The 17,216-nt window shown below is 43.0% G+C and overlaps 1 protein-coding gene across 7 annotated transcripts in view; it reads right to left on the reverse strand.

Moving 5' to 3' along the window:
- tjp2a (tight junction protein 2a (zona occludens 2)) overlaps nt 1-17,216 on the reverse strand; it is a 110,912-nt gene that overhangs the window by 6,317 nt on the left and 87,379 nt on the right. For all 7 annotated transcript variants that reach the window (XM_078395362.1, XM_078395380.1, XM_078395358.1 and 4 more), the window contains 8 exons: nt 15,034-15,218; nt 12,641-12,736; nt 12,452-12,531; nt 11,097-11,307; nt 8,659-8,759; nt 6,601-6,825; nt 5,547-5,660; nt 3,685-4,044 (listed from right to left, as the gene is read on the reverse strand). In XM_078395362.1, coding sequence (XP_078251488.1) covers nt 3,685-4,044; nt 5,547-5,660; nt 6,601-6,825; nt 8,659-8,759; nt 11,097-11,307; nt 12,452-12,531; nt 12,641-12,736; nt 15,034-15,218 — 1,372 coding nt within the window. The remainder of the gene's footprint in view (nt 1-3,684; nt 4,045-5,546; nt 5,661-6,600; nt 6,826-8,658; nt 8,760-11,096; nt 11,308-12,451; nt 12,532-12,640; nt 12,737-15,033; nt 15,219-17,216) is intronic.

Genomic DNA, 17,216 nt, shown 5'->3' on the forward strand with positions numbered 1-17,216 from the left:
CAGTGCCAATGGGGGTATCCTTTATTCTGATCCCTGGGTCTAGAATTCTCGGCTGGGGAAAACATCATCTCGGTGGCCAGCATATAAGACCCTGCAGTGATCCTTTACTTTCAATGAAATCTCTTCCCATTCTTTTAAATTCTAGAGAATACATGTCTCATCTAATCAGATTACGCATCCCGTGACAAACTTGCCATTATTGGAACCAGTTCAGTGAATCTTTGAGGCATTCCTTTTATGGCAAGAGTCTCCCTTTTAAGGTGGAGATCCATCTGTACATTTATAGGTACAGTCTTAAGCCCCAACGTGTCTCAACAAAACATATTTACTCTTGCACTGAAATCCTCACATAAGAGAGACAAGTTATTTGTTTTTCCAGTCACTGGTTGTATTTGCACAATGGCTTTCAGTGAAGTGCATACAAGGACACCCAAACCACCACCCATTCTCTCACCATTTAAAAATACTCTGCTTTTCTGTTTTGAGCACCAAAGTCGACCATACTGCATCTGCAATGTTCTTGCCCAACCACGGGGGTGGCACAGCTGCTGCCACACAGCACCAGAGACCCAGGTTTGATCCATACTATGATGCTGCCTTTACCCATGCCTGAGGATTCCATATGGTCCAGATGAGAAATGGCTGTATGGCAGTTAAACAAAGACAACAGCAGCCCCTGATCTCCATTTGAAACAACAGTTTAGCTCCGAGCTCTTCAAGTTAGTTCTCAAGTGACTGAACTTTAGCTGGAGGTATCCTGGGAATGACGGTCTAAAATCCCCATCAAGACCTTCCTCAGTTGCAAATTCTTATGACTCTATTCCTAATGTTCAAGATCCCATATTCATTTGAAGCAGGGTACTCAACTTGGTCAGTACTGTCCAAAAACTTTCATGCATTCACTCACAACTACAGTATGCAATCTGAAGATGAGTAATAAGGACCCCTTATCTGATAACCTTGGAAGAGCCCATGCAAACCAAATCATAACAAAGAACTAACTCCTGCAAGTGATCAAAACAGGTGGCTCGGTGTTGAAAGCCAAGCTCAGTCAATCCATTTTGTGCTCCTAAATATGGAGGTCACGACGATTCCTCAGGAAAAACAACCAATTAACCTCCTCTGGTTTTTCTCTGGGACAGTTTCCAATTCTAGCTGTGAGGAGCAGGGCAATGATTCATTACTGTCCATGTTCCAACTAAGAAAGGACAGAAACTTAGGAAAAGATAATAACATGGGTACATTAGCACATTGGTGGAAGATAATGACATGTACTATTATGATGGATTTAAACCAGATAACTGCTGATGAGGCAAAATTAAAATCAAACATTGCCTAGCTCATGCCAAGTAGAAAAAAAATGGCCCTAAAACTTCAAGTTTACAGATAGAATTTTCAGGGATGCTTTACCGGATACAATTTTTTACATTGGCTGTAGTTTTTTGTTCAATACAATAAAATATATCTTTATTGTCATTGTACAGGGGTACAACGAGATTGGGAATGCGCCTCCCATACGATGCAATAAATTAATTAGCTAGTCAGTATTAATTTAAACAACCCAATGAAACAAATTGGAACAGTTTTAAAACAGAATAAAGTGCAAGTAGATCTGTGCCGGTTCACTGTGCGATGTGACCATCCGGCTCGGCAGGACCGGTTTATAGCAGCTATGGCCCTGGGGATGAAGCTGTTCCTGAGTCTGGAGGTGCGGGCGTAGAAGGCCTTGTATCGTCTGCCCAATGGTAGAAGTTCGAACAGACTGTTGCAGGGGTGTGAAGAGTCTTTGTGGATGCTAGTGGCTTTTCTGAGGCATCGTGTGTTGTAGATGCCCTCCAAGGCTGGTAGCTGTGTTCCGATGGTCCTCTGAGCTCTGTGGACTACCCACTGAAGAGCTTTCCTCTCTGCCTCCGTGCAGCTGAGGTACCACACAGGGATGCCATTTACTTAATTATCCAAAATGCCCACATGAAAGACAGTCGGATTGGATACCTTAATCCAAGCTTGAAGTCTTAAATGCAAATGTGATTCAATAAGGTGATTTTTTTTACAGAATCTAAAGACAAGGTAGATTTAGGGAGGGAATTATAGCATTTAGGAATGGAGAGAGTCAAAGTTACAGCCATCGATGTCGGCGATCTGAGGACTCTAGGGCTTGAGCTGGTTACTTAGAGAAGAAAGGGGAAAGCAATTTAATAGGAATTTTTAAGTGCATCTATTGCTATCTGGGAGAATAGGAACTAGGCAACTGAAGACAAGAATTTAAGAAACAGAAGGATGATAGGAATATTCAAGCTTCTAACCTGTTCCACCATCCATTTTACCACAGCTGACACAACAACTCTTTACCAGTCCCACCCTTGGTCTTAGTTTCCTGGCTGTCCAAAAACTCTTTGGAGCTCTAACTTAAAAATACTCCAAGATCCTTTATCGGTGGGTAATCTATTAGCCAACGGCTTGGGATGCTCTGTCGTTGAGTACTTTCAGTGATATAAATACATTTTGTTTCCTTCCTTCTCTGCAGAGATGCTGCCTGAGTTACTCCAGAATTTTGTTTCCACCTTCGATTTAAACCAGCATCTGCAGTTCTTTCCTACACAAAGATCTTTCGATGGTCAGGGAATTGCAGCGGTGAGAGCAGGACCTGTTGAATTAGGATCACAACTGATCTTAAAAAGGCCTGTGGACGTTGCAGCAGGCAGGAACATTCTCTCAATTCAATCAGAAAAATGTTCCCAATGTTGGGCGAGTCCAGAACCAGGGGCCACAGTCTTAGAATAAAGGGGAGGCCATTTAAAACGGAGGTGAGAAAAAACTTTTTCACCCAGAGAGTTGTGAATTTGTGGAATTCTCTGCCACAGAGTGCAGTGGAGGTCAAATCACTGGATGGATTTAAGAGAGAGTCAGATAGAGCTCTAGGGGCTAGTGGAATCAAGGGATATGGGGCGAAGGCAGGCACGGGTTATTGATTGGGGACGATCAGCCATGATCACAATGAATGGCGGTGCTGGCTCGAAGGGCCGGATGGCCTCCTCCTGCACCTATTTTCTATGTTTCTATGATATGGCCGGTCCCTTACACGGAGCCTTCAACCCCCAGTTCTGAACTCCCTATTAGCGAAGAAAGTAAATAGAGTCAACAAAGATCCATCCACCTTGCAGAAGGCTCAGATTCTATGAATGGCAAGATGATTGGAGGAAAGGAGAAGACAAATATTTTCAGCAGAGGATTACGGTGGTCTGGAATTCACTCAGGATGTTGTTGATGGTGAAATACTCCAGGCATGAGCAGAGATGCACTTGAAGCAACACGGCTGCAGAGCGAGAGATGGCTTTGGGAATGAGTGGCTTATTTTTCTGCACCCTTGGGCCAAATGGCCTCGTCTTGAGTTGCATTTATAATTCTTTTTTAAAAACTGCACTTTTAGTAGCTGCAACACTATATTTTGCACTCCGTTTACTTCCACTTTTGGAATACCTGATGTACTCGTGTACGATTTGTCTGGATAACACAAAACAAAGTTTCTCATTGTATTGTGGTACAGGCGACAATAATACCCCGATACCAATTCCTATGTCCGCAGGTCATTGCTGCTCAAATTCTGCTGCTGGTGGGTGCAAACTGAGAAAGTATTATCGATTTATACCAGAAAACATTTGTTATCAAAATGGTGATGGCACTTACTCTTGCCATCTGTGCTTCTTGCAATTCTTGCAGCCTCTGAGCACGAGCTTTGTGGTCCAGTTTCTCAAATATTTTCACTTTGCCCAGCACTGACTTCTTCTGGCCACCTTCTCCCAACTCTTCGTACTCCACCTCCTCGTTCTCTTCGTTCGGGGGGAGCGTGGCTGGAGTGGACGGTTTGAGCGCTGTCTTGTTCCCAAAAGAGGGCTTCAGAGCCACCGGAGGGGGTTGTGGTTTGGAAGAGGGAGGCGGCTCCTGGCTGCGAGGATGCTCGCTGCTCCCGGGACTCGAACTGCTGTAATGGGAATCGTAGTACGGCCTGGCAGGCTCCTTTGCATAGGCATGAACGTCAGGTTTGGCCTAAGCAAGAATACAATCAGATGCAATGGAATGGAGTAATGTTTACTTTAACATTTCAGTTTTTATTTTACCTTGAATTTTCTGCACACAATCCCCCCAGCAAATCCAGTAGAGTTTATGGTCACGTGCACAAGTACGCTGAGACACAGATACAATGAAAAGTCTTGCCGGCAGCAGCATCACAAGCACATAGACTCGGACAAACACAAATCATATAGAAATTATGGACATTTTCTAGAAGACTGTGCAAAAGCAAGGCATTAGTGCAAAGATCAATTAGAAAAATTAATCAGGGTAGTGCAAGAGGTGGCCAGTGGTGTTCCCTTCTCAAAGTGGGATTAGGGTTGTTTTGGTCAGTTTAAGAACATGATAGTTGGAGGAAAATATCTGTTCCTGAAGCTGGTGAAGTGGGACTTCAGGCTTCTGTACCTCCTGCTGAACGTGGCAGCAAGAAGAGGCCGTGGCCAGGATGGTGGAGATTCTGAATGAAAGATATTGTCTTCTTGAAGCAGCCGAGATGCAGATGCTCTCAACGGAAGGGAGGGCTACATCTGTGATGGACCGGGCTGAGTCTACTGAGCAACATAACAATCCCAGGAAAATCTGGTTTTTAAAAAAAAAAAGGTAACGCTGATTGCACCATAAACACTGGCCAGAACATCAGCGCAAACTAACCTGGTTTTCCATAGGGTCTTATATCCACAGACTAGTGCTTTGATTTAATGTTGCATCGAAATGGCAACCCTTCTGGCATTTCAGCACTTCCTCGGTGCTCTGAGTGCACTACATTGCTCTGTTTAATTATAAAATCAAATCTCATCCCAGCCATGTCCAGTCTGAACCTAACCCATGCACTTACAATTTATACTACACCTGACAGATAGTGAGGTTCCACAGGCTGAGGTCTGAGATGTAGCAAACCATTTCCCATGCTATCTACCCTCTCGATTATTTGCAGTCTCAACCCTATCACATCCCACATCTGGTACAATTACATAGAGCCAACCCAACCAATCCTACTCAAGTCACGCAGTTTTAATTTATCGACTTGAGATCTGAACCCGGAACATGGTCAGGGATTGTGTGCACTGGAATCTCTGGCATGGTATCTCACATGCAATGCACGGTGGATGGAATAAATGCAACAGATCCCACAGGATAACTTTGAAGAGCGAGGAGGTGACCAGATCAACATTCTGTTTTCAATGGTCTTTATCAGGATGCTGAGTGTGGGGTTTAGGGAGGGGATTCCAGAGCATGATGCCTCTGCTTTCCAAGATAAAATCCTGCCGATTAAACGAGAGGCCAGTGCGTTGAAGTGAAGAGTCAGGGAGGTCAAGGAGGTGACACAGAAAGGCCTTGGAGTGATTGGTAAATTAGGAGAATTTAAAACAAGGAGAGCCACTGTAAGTCAGCCAGTTCAGTAGGCTCTGATAAATATATAGCATTCATGACAATAAGAGCAGACTGCAGAGTGTCACACAGTTGACAACAGCCATTACCTTTGGCGGCTCAGGTCTGAAATCTGGAGGGGGGCTGGGATCCCTCAGCACTTCCCTGCTGCCTGCTCTCCTCATTTGTCCTCTGGCGACTGCTGGCACTGGACTTGGCCTCCGCTGAAAAGAAGGAGTTATTGATCAACTAAGATGGCAGCTCTTGAAAGAATAGTAGCAACAATACAGCAAGTGGAAGTGGCCAAAATCACAAAAAAACTATGACAAGCAAGAACAGATTGCCTTTGTCATCCTAAATAATCAGTATTGTGTAGAGACGTATCCACAAGACTGGGAATAGACATGAACGTTCTCTAGGTTTTCTAGAAAATATATTTGACAATAAAAAAATGCTGATTTAAAAGAAGTTGGTGTATCACAAGTTGCATGTATTATAGCTACACAGATAAATATTTTCACATCAGGAAGACCACAGCACAGAGGTCACCAAAACAAGACAGTCACAGATAAATTCTACCAGGAATGCAGAAGACATTTCTTTATAGAGAGCGGTCAAAACAAAAAATACACTGCGCAGACAGTGTTTAATTTAGTTGAGAGATACAGTGTGGAAACAGACCCTTCGGCCCACTGAGTCTGTGGCGATCGGCAATCACCCGGATACTAGTTCTATCCTACACACTAGGGATTGTTTTTGCAGAGCCAATTAACCAACAAACTTTGGAATGTGGGAGGAAACTGGTGTACCCGGGGAAGACCCACGCGGTCACATGGAAAACATAAAAACTCCATATAGAGAGCACCCGTAGTCAGGATCTAACCAGAGTCTCCGCTGTCAGGCAGCAATTTTACCACTGCACCACCCTGAGTAGTTGGGATGAAAAAGAGATATATTTAAGGGGAAGCTGGATAAACACAAGGATAGAGGGAAAAGTGTGAGAGCATTCTTGGGAGTACACTCATGTGGAACATATTCAATAGCATGGATGAGATGGGATGAGTGGCCCCATATCCTGTGGATATTTACTTATGACAAATGTGGAATGTATTCCTTGATGGTGACAGGGCCAACAGATAAAGTGTCTGAATGTAGCACACCAACCTTGTCCACCTGCACCGGTTCAGATGATCTGGCCACCGATGATACACGTGGCTCATTCACTGGATCATCCAGCTCGTTGTCTGTATAGGCACCACCCTCTGTGTCAGTATCATCATAGTCGCTCATCAATCGGCTATCACAGCTGAGGTAGTCACCTCCCATGGCTGACAGATAGGACATGCGATCATCGGGCATCTCAAGATCTTCCTCTCCCAGTCCATCAGCCTACGTCAGAAACAGTCATGCCAGTTAGGTTGAATTGGGTGCCAATGTTCACCAATAAAACAATTTCCCATCCAGATATTTTAGAAAACATTGTTAGTCCCTCCCATGAGAATAGGTCAACAGCTAATCGGCTGCCTCATGTGGAAAGGATTAGAGTGAATATCTGAGCCTGAGAGATGGCTGCAATTTCCCATCACCATTTTGGAACTATCCCCATCTGGAAAACCGCAAGCAAACTAAACCTAGCACGGCCACACTCTGGGGCGGGAAGAGTTAATCCATGATCTGTTCCTCGTCAGAGCAAGCAGGAATTTTCAAAAAATTCTAAATGTTCAGGATTTGATCCTCTTGTTTTTTTTGTCGAGTCCACTTGCAAGATGTGAGTCATTGGCCAGGCCAGTCTTTATTGCCCATTCCCAAATAAACAGGACTTTAGATTACTGATGTGGTTTTAATATCATGCAATTTAGAATCCCAAAGTATCTTAGCAACAAGATTAAAAGATTGATTCATTGTGCAATACAGATTCCCAAATTTCAGTTGCAAATAGATGCAAGCAAAATGTTTAAAATCTAAAGGTTTACGAGGTTAATACGAGTCATATGAGGAAAGATTGGAAAGACTGGGCTTGTATTCACTGGGGTTTAGAAGGATGAGAGGGGATCTTATAGAGACGTATATAAAAGGACTGGACAAGCTAAATGCAGGAAAAATGTTCCCAATGTTGGGGGAGTCCAGAACCAGGGCCACAGTCAAAGAATAAAGGGGGAAGCCATTTTAAACTGAGGCGAGAAGAAACGTTTTCAACCAGAGAGTTGTGAATTTGTGGAATTCTCTGCCACAGAAGGCAGTGGAGGCCAATTCACTGGATTAATTTAAAAGAGAGTTAGATAGAGCTCTAGGGGCTAGTGGAATCAAGGGATATGGGGAGAAGGCAGGCACAGGTTACTGATTGTGGATGATCAGCCATGATCACAATGAAAGGTGGTGTTGGCTCGAAGGGCCTAATGGCCCTTCCTTCCTCCGCCTACACCTATTTTCTATAAAATAGAATGTGCAACTTTAATGCACATTCATAAACAGGAGATCAGCAAGTCCACTAACAATTTTACTAAGTGATCCTTACAGCGTGATGTAGTTAATGAAAATCCAACTTGGATAATCCATTGGGAAAATCCTAACCAAAAAAACACTTCTTTCAACAAAAGAAAATTGCAAATTAATACATTTAGGGGATGAGGAAGTTATTTCAAAAATATGACAATGGGTAGTTAATAAATGGGGCTAACCACACTAAACAAAACAGTGCAAGTTCAGCTAGGGTGGGTGAATGCATCAGAATGTCAGGAAACTTGCACTCGATTGAAACAATGTTTCATCTATATGAATGGAGAGGTGAATCGGCAATGGTTGGATGGGGTGGGACGAGAAATGGGTACTCAAACATAAAACTTACTCTCAATCAATTTTCTCTTAAGAGGAGCAGTCTGTATATCTTCTTAAAGGCGACCATTCTTTTCCAACACTAATGTGTTGTTACTGACTAACACAGCTCAAATTCTTTGATAAATGTGATGGAAAGACCAAATGACATTTTGGTTCAATAACTAATATAGTCCTTTAACTAAACACTCCATTGTTGAAACTGCAGTTGACACCCAGGATTGCAAATCATTATAATAACAATCGACGCAAGTCTTTCCCGCGGGTCCCACGATGTGTGTACTAGGATCAATTCATAATGTGCAATCATTAATATCAGATTCTTCTTAAAATCAACCTTGTCAAAATGTTGCACAAGCTAAGTGACTATTAATATACCCAAATATATACCTTGGCTTCTGAAATCCAGACTGCAGAAGCCTGATGATCTCTGATCAAATCCTTTACCAATCCATACCAGCCATCATGCGACGAATTGAGATCAATGGTCTCTGCAAGGTTAAAGTAAAAAAATAAGTGATCTCCCCTTTACAAGCATGGCTGATGGCCATAAACGTAATTTGGCAGTACATCAATCCAAGGTACACAGTAGTGTAAGGAAATAACTGCAGATGCTGGTTCAAATCAAAGGTATTTATTCACAAAATGCTGGAGTAACTCAGCAGGTCAGGCAGCATCTCAGGAGAGAAGGAATGGGTGACGTTTCGGGTCGAGACCCTTCTTCAGACTGATCTTCAGACATCAGTCTGAAGAAGGGTCTCAACCCGAAACGTCACCCATTCCTCTCCTGAGATGCTGCCTGACCTGCTGTTACTCCAGCATTTTGTGAATAAATACCTTCGACAAGATACACAGTAGTATACATATCATATCATATCATATATCTACAGCCGGAAACAGGCCTTTTCGGCCCTCCAAGTCCGTGCCGCCCAGTGATACCCATACATTAACACTATCCTACACTCACTAGGGACAATTTTTACATTTACCCAGCCAATTAACCTACATACCTGTACGTCTTTGGAGTGTGGGAGGAAACCGAAGATCTCGGAGAAAACCCACGCAGGTCACGGGGAGAACGTACTTGTATTAAAATGGTTCCATCAAAAACCACACTAAATCTACAGTGCAGAAATAGTGTCGTTCATTTGACTGAACTGCTCTAAGCAGACATTTACTTGATCAGATCACCTTTCATCCCACGTCAGTGTAACTAATCAAAATCAGGATGATTGATGCCATTTCTTGTTGCTAATGAATTAATTTGCAATGCTGAAAATTTGCAACCCAAGACCTCCTCATCAGATGCTTCCCTGCTACCCCATCAACAGAAGAATGCTAACTTAAAATCACCGGTTTCCTAAAACTCGTTTTATTAAAAAAGCCCCTCAAAGTTCTTATCTCAAATAAACTAGCAACTCACTGAAGAAAGTAGTCAAGGCTGAGAGGACCATACAGAATAATTATTGAAGAATGTGATGGGGCAGTGGAGTTCTACCACAGACACCAATTGGATATACAAACTCTTTTACAACTACCATTGTGCCAGATCACGTGGATCTTCAACCGATGTAATGATTCACAGTTAATGTTAGCAAAACCCGCTAAACTGTCCGGGGGCTGTGATTCTTCTCAGGGTGGATTCTGATGACAATAATGATGTTTGCCATTTCCTTAGACCCTGCTAATGGTATTAAATTTGTGGATTCAAACACCAGACTGGGAAGGAGCTTTGTGACTTTTACATTCAATTGATAGCTTCACCAACTACATTTACACTGGTATGGCAATTACTCGGGTTTAGAATTCACTAGACCAAGTGGGCCCAAACCTCTCCTGCATTGGTGCAGCACCCTCTCCTCCCCCCCTCCCCTGTCCACCCCACTCCCCTTCCACCCCCTCTCCCCCACCCCTCCCCTCTCCCCTGTCCACCCCCTCCCCCCTACCCCTCCCTTTTCCCTCCCCCCCACTCCATCCCCCTTACCCTCCCTTCTCCCCCCCTTCCCCAGAGATAGATTTAAACTTTAAAATGTGAATAACTTTTAAAATATAACACCGATTTCAATTAAACTTCTTCCATTAGCACCAAAGGGACGACGGTGAGTAAGGTGGGCCTAAAATTGTCGCGCTATCGTGAACCGTTTTGGCTGTAGTTCAGGAACAAACAGACGAGAGTTTTAGTATATAGATATTCCAATGGTTACATTTTTCTGGCCTTTGCTGTACCTCTTTAACCAACTGCACTTTTTCAAAATTTCTGAACACTAACAATTCTGGTTTCTTGCACATGCAAATTAAATTTCAGTACATTACAGTAGCTGTGCGTTCAATGGCCAAGGACCTACGCTCGAATTCCCTTTCTAAACTAGTCTTCCTCCTCATTTAAGGTTACTTAAAAGCAAGAAATGCTAAAAAGCTAGTATCCCCCCCCGTTCAGTGCATAATAAGTGATGGTGCATAGACATAAAAACAACGGTGTCTGTTTTGCAATCCCAAGCAGCACCAAAGCATATTATTAACAGAGTTCTGTTGAAATGAGCTCACTGTTAGAATTTTGCACACATAGTAATGTCACAGTTTTGTTTGTTGATCATATGACAAATTTCGGCATGTGCAATATTTTAGTTCACCACGAAAATGTTAGTGATTTCCATCAATTCCAAAACTTGGGGTCAAGGGAGCTTTGCAAAATTATAAAGAAGGCCCAGGAAAAGATGGGATAATCGGGCAGCAAAGAGCCAGTACTGGCATAATAGGCTGAGCGGTCATCTTCTCTTCCTGACTACCATTGCTCTGCAATATTTGCAGGTAATAACAATGCTTTTCACCTGTAAAAAGATAAGAACAGCTCTTCCTTAGCTTGACAGATTGGTCATACAACTTCTTGGAACTCTTGGTGGATGCTGGATTCAGTCTTTGCCTCATGGTTTTAACACCATGTTTGTTGTCCGGATTGAAGAAGATAACAATTGGGTACCATTGAGTGTAGTTCAGCAGGTCCACAGCTTTGGGCGTAACGTCCAGTAAAGCATGCTTGTCCTATTTAAAGCAGAATAAAACTCAATGACCAATAGAAACCAAAGACACCACCATTTACACAATAAAGGTGAACAAAACAGGAAAACAGGCCATTCAGACCCAAGTCAGTTTTGCCATTGACCTCCAAAATCCATATCTCAACACATTTTGCATTCATTGGTTTGATATCCTTGAATTGTTTTTGCCCCACAAAAAAATATATATCTATTCCATTTCAGTTATTACCATTTCGAAACAACCTCTAACCCAAGGTGCAATGTCCAGATTTATAGAAGCCTTTGTGGAATTCTTTGCAAAGTTAAAGTCTATTTTTTTTAGTACCAAAAATAACAACAAAATAGAAAGACGCGAACTCTTGCCAATGGTAGCAGGTGTGATGCACATGTGAACAATCCCAGCAGAGACCTCGAGTTTTGTGGCTGATCCATATCTGCTCAGTCATCAGTGAGAGGAGAAATTGGACCCTTCAGTAAAAATCAACAGATCTCATCATTTCAGGAAATTTCCTCACCACAGCCTTCAACCTGATAGTTTCTCAATCCTGCACTGTCCATTTCTATCTTGTACTCAAGACTTACAAGTAGGACTGGCCTGTTAATGAAGATAAAAAATGGCAATCGGGTACCAGAGTGTAATTCAGCAGGTCAATAGACTTGGGTCTTCTACAATGGCACCGTCCGAGTAGTCCCATTATATTTGCCTGTTCTTGTCCCACTGAAATTTATTTCCTCGTGCATGGACTCCATCTTGTTCCCCCTTTGCCCAACCCCTCCCCACATACATCTGGGACACCTTGGTTGCCCTCCACCATTTCAACAATTTCCAATTCCCTGGCCGTCATAGCCTCATCTTTATCATGGATGACCACACCCTGTACACTTCCACTCCCAATCTCCCACAGAAAGGCTTTAGGGGCCTCAGCCTCTTTCGAGAATATCGATCTAACCAGTTCGCCTCCATTAACACTCGCCTCTGCATGGCAGAACTTGATTTCTTCTTTAACAATTTATCTTTTGATTTCTCCCACTGCCGACAAATTAAAGGTGATTGGTCCAATAAATTCCTTGGGGGGGGGGGGGGGGGGGGGCAATTTAGAATGCTGTAACACTGTATAAATTCAAGTCAGTGCCCAAATTATTCTTACCTCTTCGATGATTTGCCTGACCGTATTCAATCGAACAACACCAGATGACTTCTCAGAGCCTGCATCTCTGGGTTCGGTTTCTGGAATAATAATTTATTTACAGTAGAGTTGTTTTGGTTTCTAACGTAGCACTTCAATGATTTGCACAAAGTCTACTTTTAAAATGCTTGCATGTCATAGTGTACTTACTGGCAGTTCTGTAGCTTCCGGGCAACTCTGTTGCCAGCTTGTCTGCAGCTATATCAGCAATGGGCCCAAAGAGCACCACAGGCCGTCTAAAGCCAGCTAGAAACAAGAAAGAGGGGTCAGTGACTATCAAGTGGGTTGCTGGAGTATGAAGAACTACTTAAAGTGGAAAGTCCCCAACACAAGTTGTGTTTTAAATTAAAACTGATTCCACAATACTCTAAGAATGCAGGACTTGAACTTCTATAGCACCTTTGAATGCGCATCAGAAATATCTGCTTGTACGTCACGTAGTTTAGAATGTCCAGTACCATCAGCATTGCAATGCAAGAAATGGCAGCTGAATGTGCTCCCACAACATAGCAACATGATGCTAGAGTGCTAGCGTAACTCTGTGTCAGGCAGCACCTCTGGAGAATATGATAGTGCATAGTTCATGTTGTAGAAGTAGAATTAGGCCATTTAGCTCATCAAGTCTACTGCACCATTCAATCATGGCTGATCTATCTTTCCCTCTCAACCCCATTCTCCTGCCTTCTCCCCCTAATCCCCAACACCTTTACTAATCAAGAATCTGTCAATCTCTGCCTTTAAAATATATATTGACGGCCTCCACAGCTTCTAGGTGACCTTTCGGGATGGGCCTCTTCTTCAATTTGATTGGGGGGGGGGGGGGGTGGATAGAAAGCTGGAAAAGCTAGAGGGACAGGACAAGGCCTGGCAGCTAATTGAACACAGATAAGTGGGGGGGGGGGGGGGAGGGGATTTGAACACAGGCCAGAATTGCAAATTCAGAAGGTCTGAAATAAAGGGATTAAAGAGTTGCCAATCCTGAAGCTGGAGGAAGGAATGCAGGTTGATGGGGAGAAATAAGTGTGACCCCAGGTGAGGGGGCAAAAGAAAGTGGGTGTGGGAGAATGTTCAAACTATTGGGTTGTAAGCTACCCAAGTGGAATGCAAGGTGCAGTTTCTCCAGTTTGTGCACAGCATCACTCTGTCAAAGGAGGAGACCCAGGACAAAAAGGTCAGTACAGGAACGGGAAGAGGAGTTAAAATGGTTAGTAATTGAAAGGTCCAGTAGGCTCTGGCAGAGAGAGAGCACAATTGTTCAGCGATACAGACACCGAGACTTGGTCTTGCCGATGTACAGGAGGCCACTTCAAGAACACATCATGTAGATGAAGTTTGAGGAAGTGCACGTGAACCTTGGCCTCATCAGGAAGGACTACCGGGGTCCCTGGATGGAGGTCAGGGAGGGGGTATAGGGATAAGTGTTACATCTCCTGCGGTCACAGGGGAAAGGACGAGTAAGCCAAAGAATTGCAGAGGGACCCTCTAGATGGATGCCTCACCTACATCATCTTGGACCATAGTTCTGCTCTTGCTCTCCCTCCCGCCAGTCACAGCATGAATAGATTTTCCTTGTCCCTCACTTTTCACCCACCAGATTCTACATTCAAGACATCATACTCTGAAACCTCCAACATGATCCCACTACCAGTCATATCTTCCCATCCCCACTCTTCCCCGCCTACCACAGAGACCACTCCTTCCACAACTCCTTGATTCACTCATAATTTCCCACCCAATCTATCCTCTCCCCAGATTCCACACGATTCTAATGTTACAGAACAGTCCACCGAGTTCCTTGATCTTAAGGCCTTGATAGCTGACAGCCCCTTAACCCAAACAAGCTCTTTATTAATTTTCCCCTGGATGATCTGACCAATATTTGTCAGTAAAACCAGTCAGCAAATTATTTGGTTATTATCGTGTTATTTAAGGGATCCTGCTGTATCTAACTCCGCTACAGAAGCATTGTGCTGGAGGAACTCAATAAGCAGGAAGCATCTGTGGTGGGAAATTGGCAGAGGATCGTGCCATAATACTAATTGTAATTTAACACTTCACTGAAACCCCTTGGGAGTCTCGCTAAAGGGACTGGGTACAAAACAGTTGCAAGTCTTCCTTTTCTTTCATAAGTAAAAGAAAACAAAGTGCTGGAAGAACTCAGCAGATCAGGCAGCATCAGTGGAGGGAGTGGACAGATGACATTTCGAGTTGGGACTGTCTTCAGGCTGGAGTAGAGGGCTACCTGACTACTGAGCTCTTCCAGCACTATGTTTTTTACTGAAGATTTCAGTATCTCCAGTCTCTCCGTCTTCCTTTTCTTTCACTTGTTTAGGAAGAAGTGTCAAGATTGCACATATTTTCAGTAGCTGGAATCTTATTTCCAAAATTATTACTATTTTATTTTTCTTATCACAAGTACATATTTGATTATGGCTTATTTCTGTGGTTGCAGGGTGGGTGAATAATGGAAAATCTAATTATTTGTCACAGACAAAATAAATCCACATACAAAGACATGCTGCCAATATGAAAAACGTGCTTGCCTTCCCGCAGAACAACCCTCTCGTATGCTGGGAACTTGGTGCTCACTGGCAGAGCAGTGAGGTCCTCGCGACTCTTTCGAAGATTCTTCTTCATTGCTGCTCGTTGACCTCGTGACCTCCAGAAATCCCCTCGGTCACTTGAAGTTGCTTTCTGGACGTTTTGCACATTGGACATTTGTTCAGCTCTGGCAGGGTAGAAGTTAGACACAAAGATTTTATTTATCCATCACCTCAGCAGACCACAGTAAATTCTGTAGTTGGTAGTCACAAACACTGATCTGAGACAAAATCAAGTAGGCCCAAGAGTTAATCCTAACCCTTCACCACTGACTAAAATCCAGTACCTTCAACACAAGATCATCTTTTTTCCCCCCATGATTTAATTTCTTTGGCTGTGCAAAAATTAATGCATCATTCCACAGAAAAAGGTTCTAAACAGTGGATCATAGAATTTAAGTCAAAAGGTGAGAGGGGAGAGATTTAATGGAAACCTGAGGGGTAACTTTTTTTTAACACAAAAAGGTGCTGGAGGAGGTAGCTGCGGCAGCTAAGAAACATTTAGATAGGTATACATGGTTAGGACAGATTTAGAAGGATATTGGCCAAATGCAGGCAGGTGGGATTAGTGTAGATGGGACATGTTGGCCGGTGTTGGCACTTTGGGCCAAAGGACCTGTGTCCACGCAGAATGACTAGGTCTTTTTTGCAACCATATTCATTAACCTTTTGCAGGCTTGCAATATTCCACGATCTCTGCACTTCTTCAACACTGGCCTCGGCACATCCCCAGTCTCATCCATTCCATCACCAAATATGTCTGGGCCACCCTGTGGAATTCTCTCTCCGTATCCTTTCAACAAGAGTGGTTAAAAAGATACACTAGGATGCTTTCCATCATTAGTTAAGGCATAGGAAAGAGCAAGCAGGTAATGCCAGACCTATATTCAACATGATAGGCCTCAATTTCTCTGGAAACAAATTAATTATGAATGGAGTATCACTGTGTGAATGTGATTCAATGTGTAATGCCTTTGAGCGGTGAAGTGTGCATGCCAACTGAATCAATACGAACATGTACTCTTAACTTCCAGCTTCACGGGCTCAATTTTGTAGCCACGCAAAAAGTTGTTTGCCTTAGAGGAGGCTTATTCAACATGTATAAAAGTAAGAGAGGTTTATTTAGAATAAATAAGAATCAATTTTACTTAGAGGGATCAAAAACCATAGGTGGTGAACTAGAATTCACAGCCTGAAAAGGGCAGTGGAAGCAGAAACCTTAATCGCATCTAAACTTTGTGGATGTATACGTGGAGCTGTGATCCGGTGTTGGGATGTAGAATTGGGCTGGGTCCTAATTTTACTCAAATAAGAGTCTTCATAAGTTCTCTCTGATCCTTCGATGATATTTCTCCTCACCTACTAGCTGCATTCAAAAGTCAAACTCCATCTCCCGTAAAATATGGTAAACTACCTCAGGGCAGTTAAGCTGATATCAGGGTAGTGAACCAAAGGCTTATAAGGAGATGCAGACTTTGAGGTGAACCTTTAAAGATCAAAAGCAAAGATATTTCTGGAACAAATTCCAGAGCTTAAAGCCCAGGCAGCTGATGTGACCACCAGTGATGGAAGGGTGTGATCAGCGAGCAGACCAGGTGGAGCACAGAGACTGCAGAAGGCTACAAGTCTGCAAGAGATTCCAGAGCTACAGTGGGATAATGCCACAGAGAGATTTGAATAAAAGTAGAGATCAGACTGACAAACATTATATGTAGTCAAATAAAAGCATCTGTAAAGTGCATCAAGTTAAATTGACACTGAACGACCTTACATATACATTCTATACATTGAACCAAACATTACCAGCCCCAATTGAATCACACTTTGCATTAAAGTCAGACAGAAAGCAGAGGGGGGTGGGGAGGGAGAGAACAATTGCATTACTTGGTCAGTTTCCAAGAAATGCTGGATGACCAATCTTTACAGATGAAAGACGCTAACTTGCTATGGTAGAATAGATTTAGAAATAAATATACCAATACAATATACAATACAATATCCTTTATTGTCATTGTACAAGTACCACTTTAAGATGTTGAGACCAATAAAGCAGCCCTTTGCTGAAATAGATCAAAATCTCAAAAAAAGGGCACAATTGACACTTGTGTGTCGAGCAGATATTCTCT

Source organism: Rhinoraja longicauda, chromosome 3 (genome assembly GCF_053455715.1).
Source record: "Rhinoraja longicauda isolate Sanriku21f chromosome 3, sRhiLon1.1, whole genome shotgun sequence".
NCBI lineage: Eukaryota > Metazoa > Chordata > Chondrichthyes > Rajiformes > Arhynchobatidae > Rhinoraja > Rhinoraja longicauda.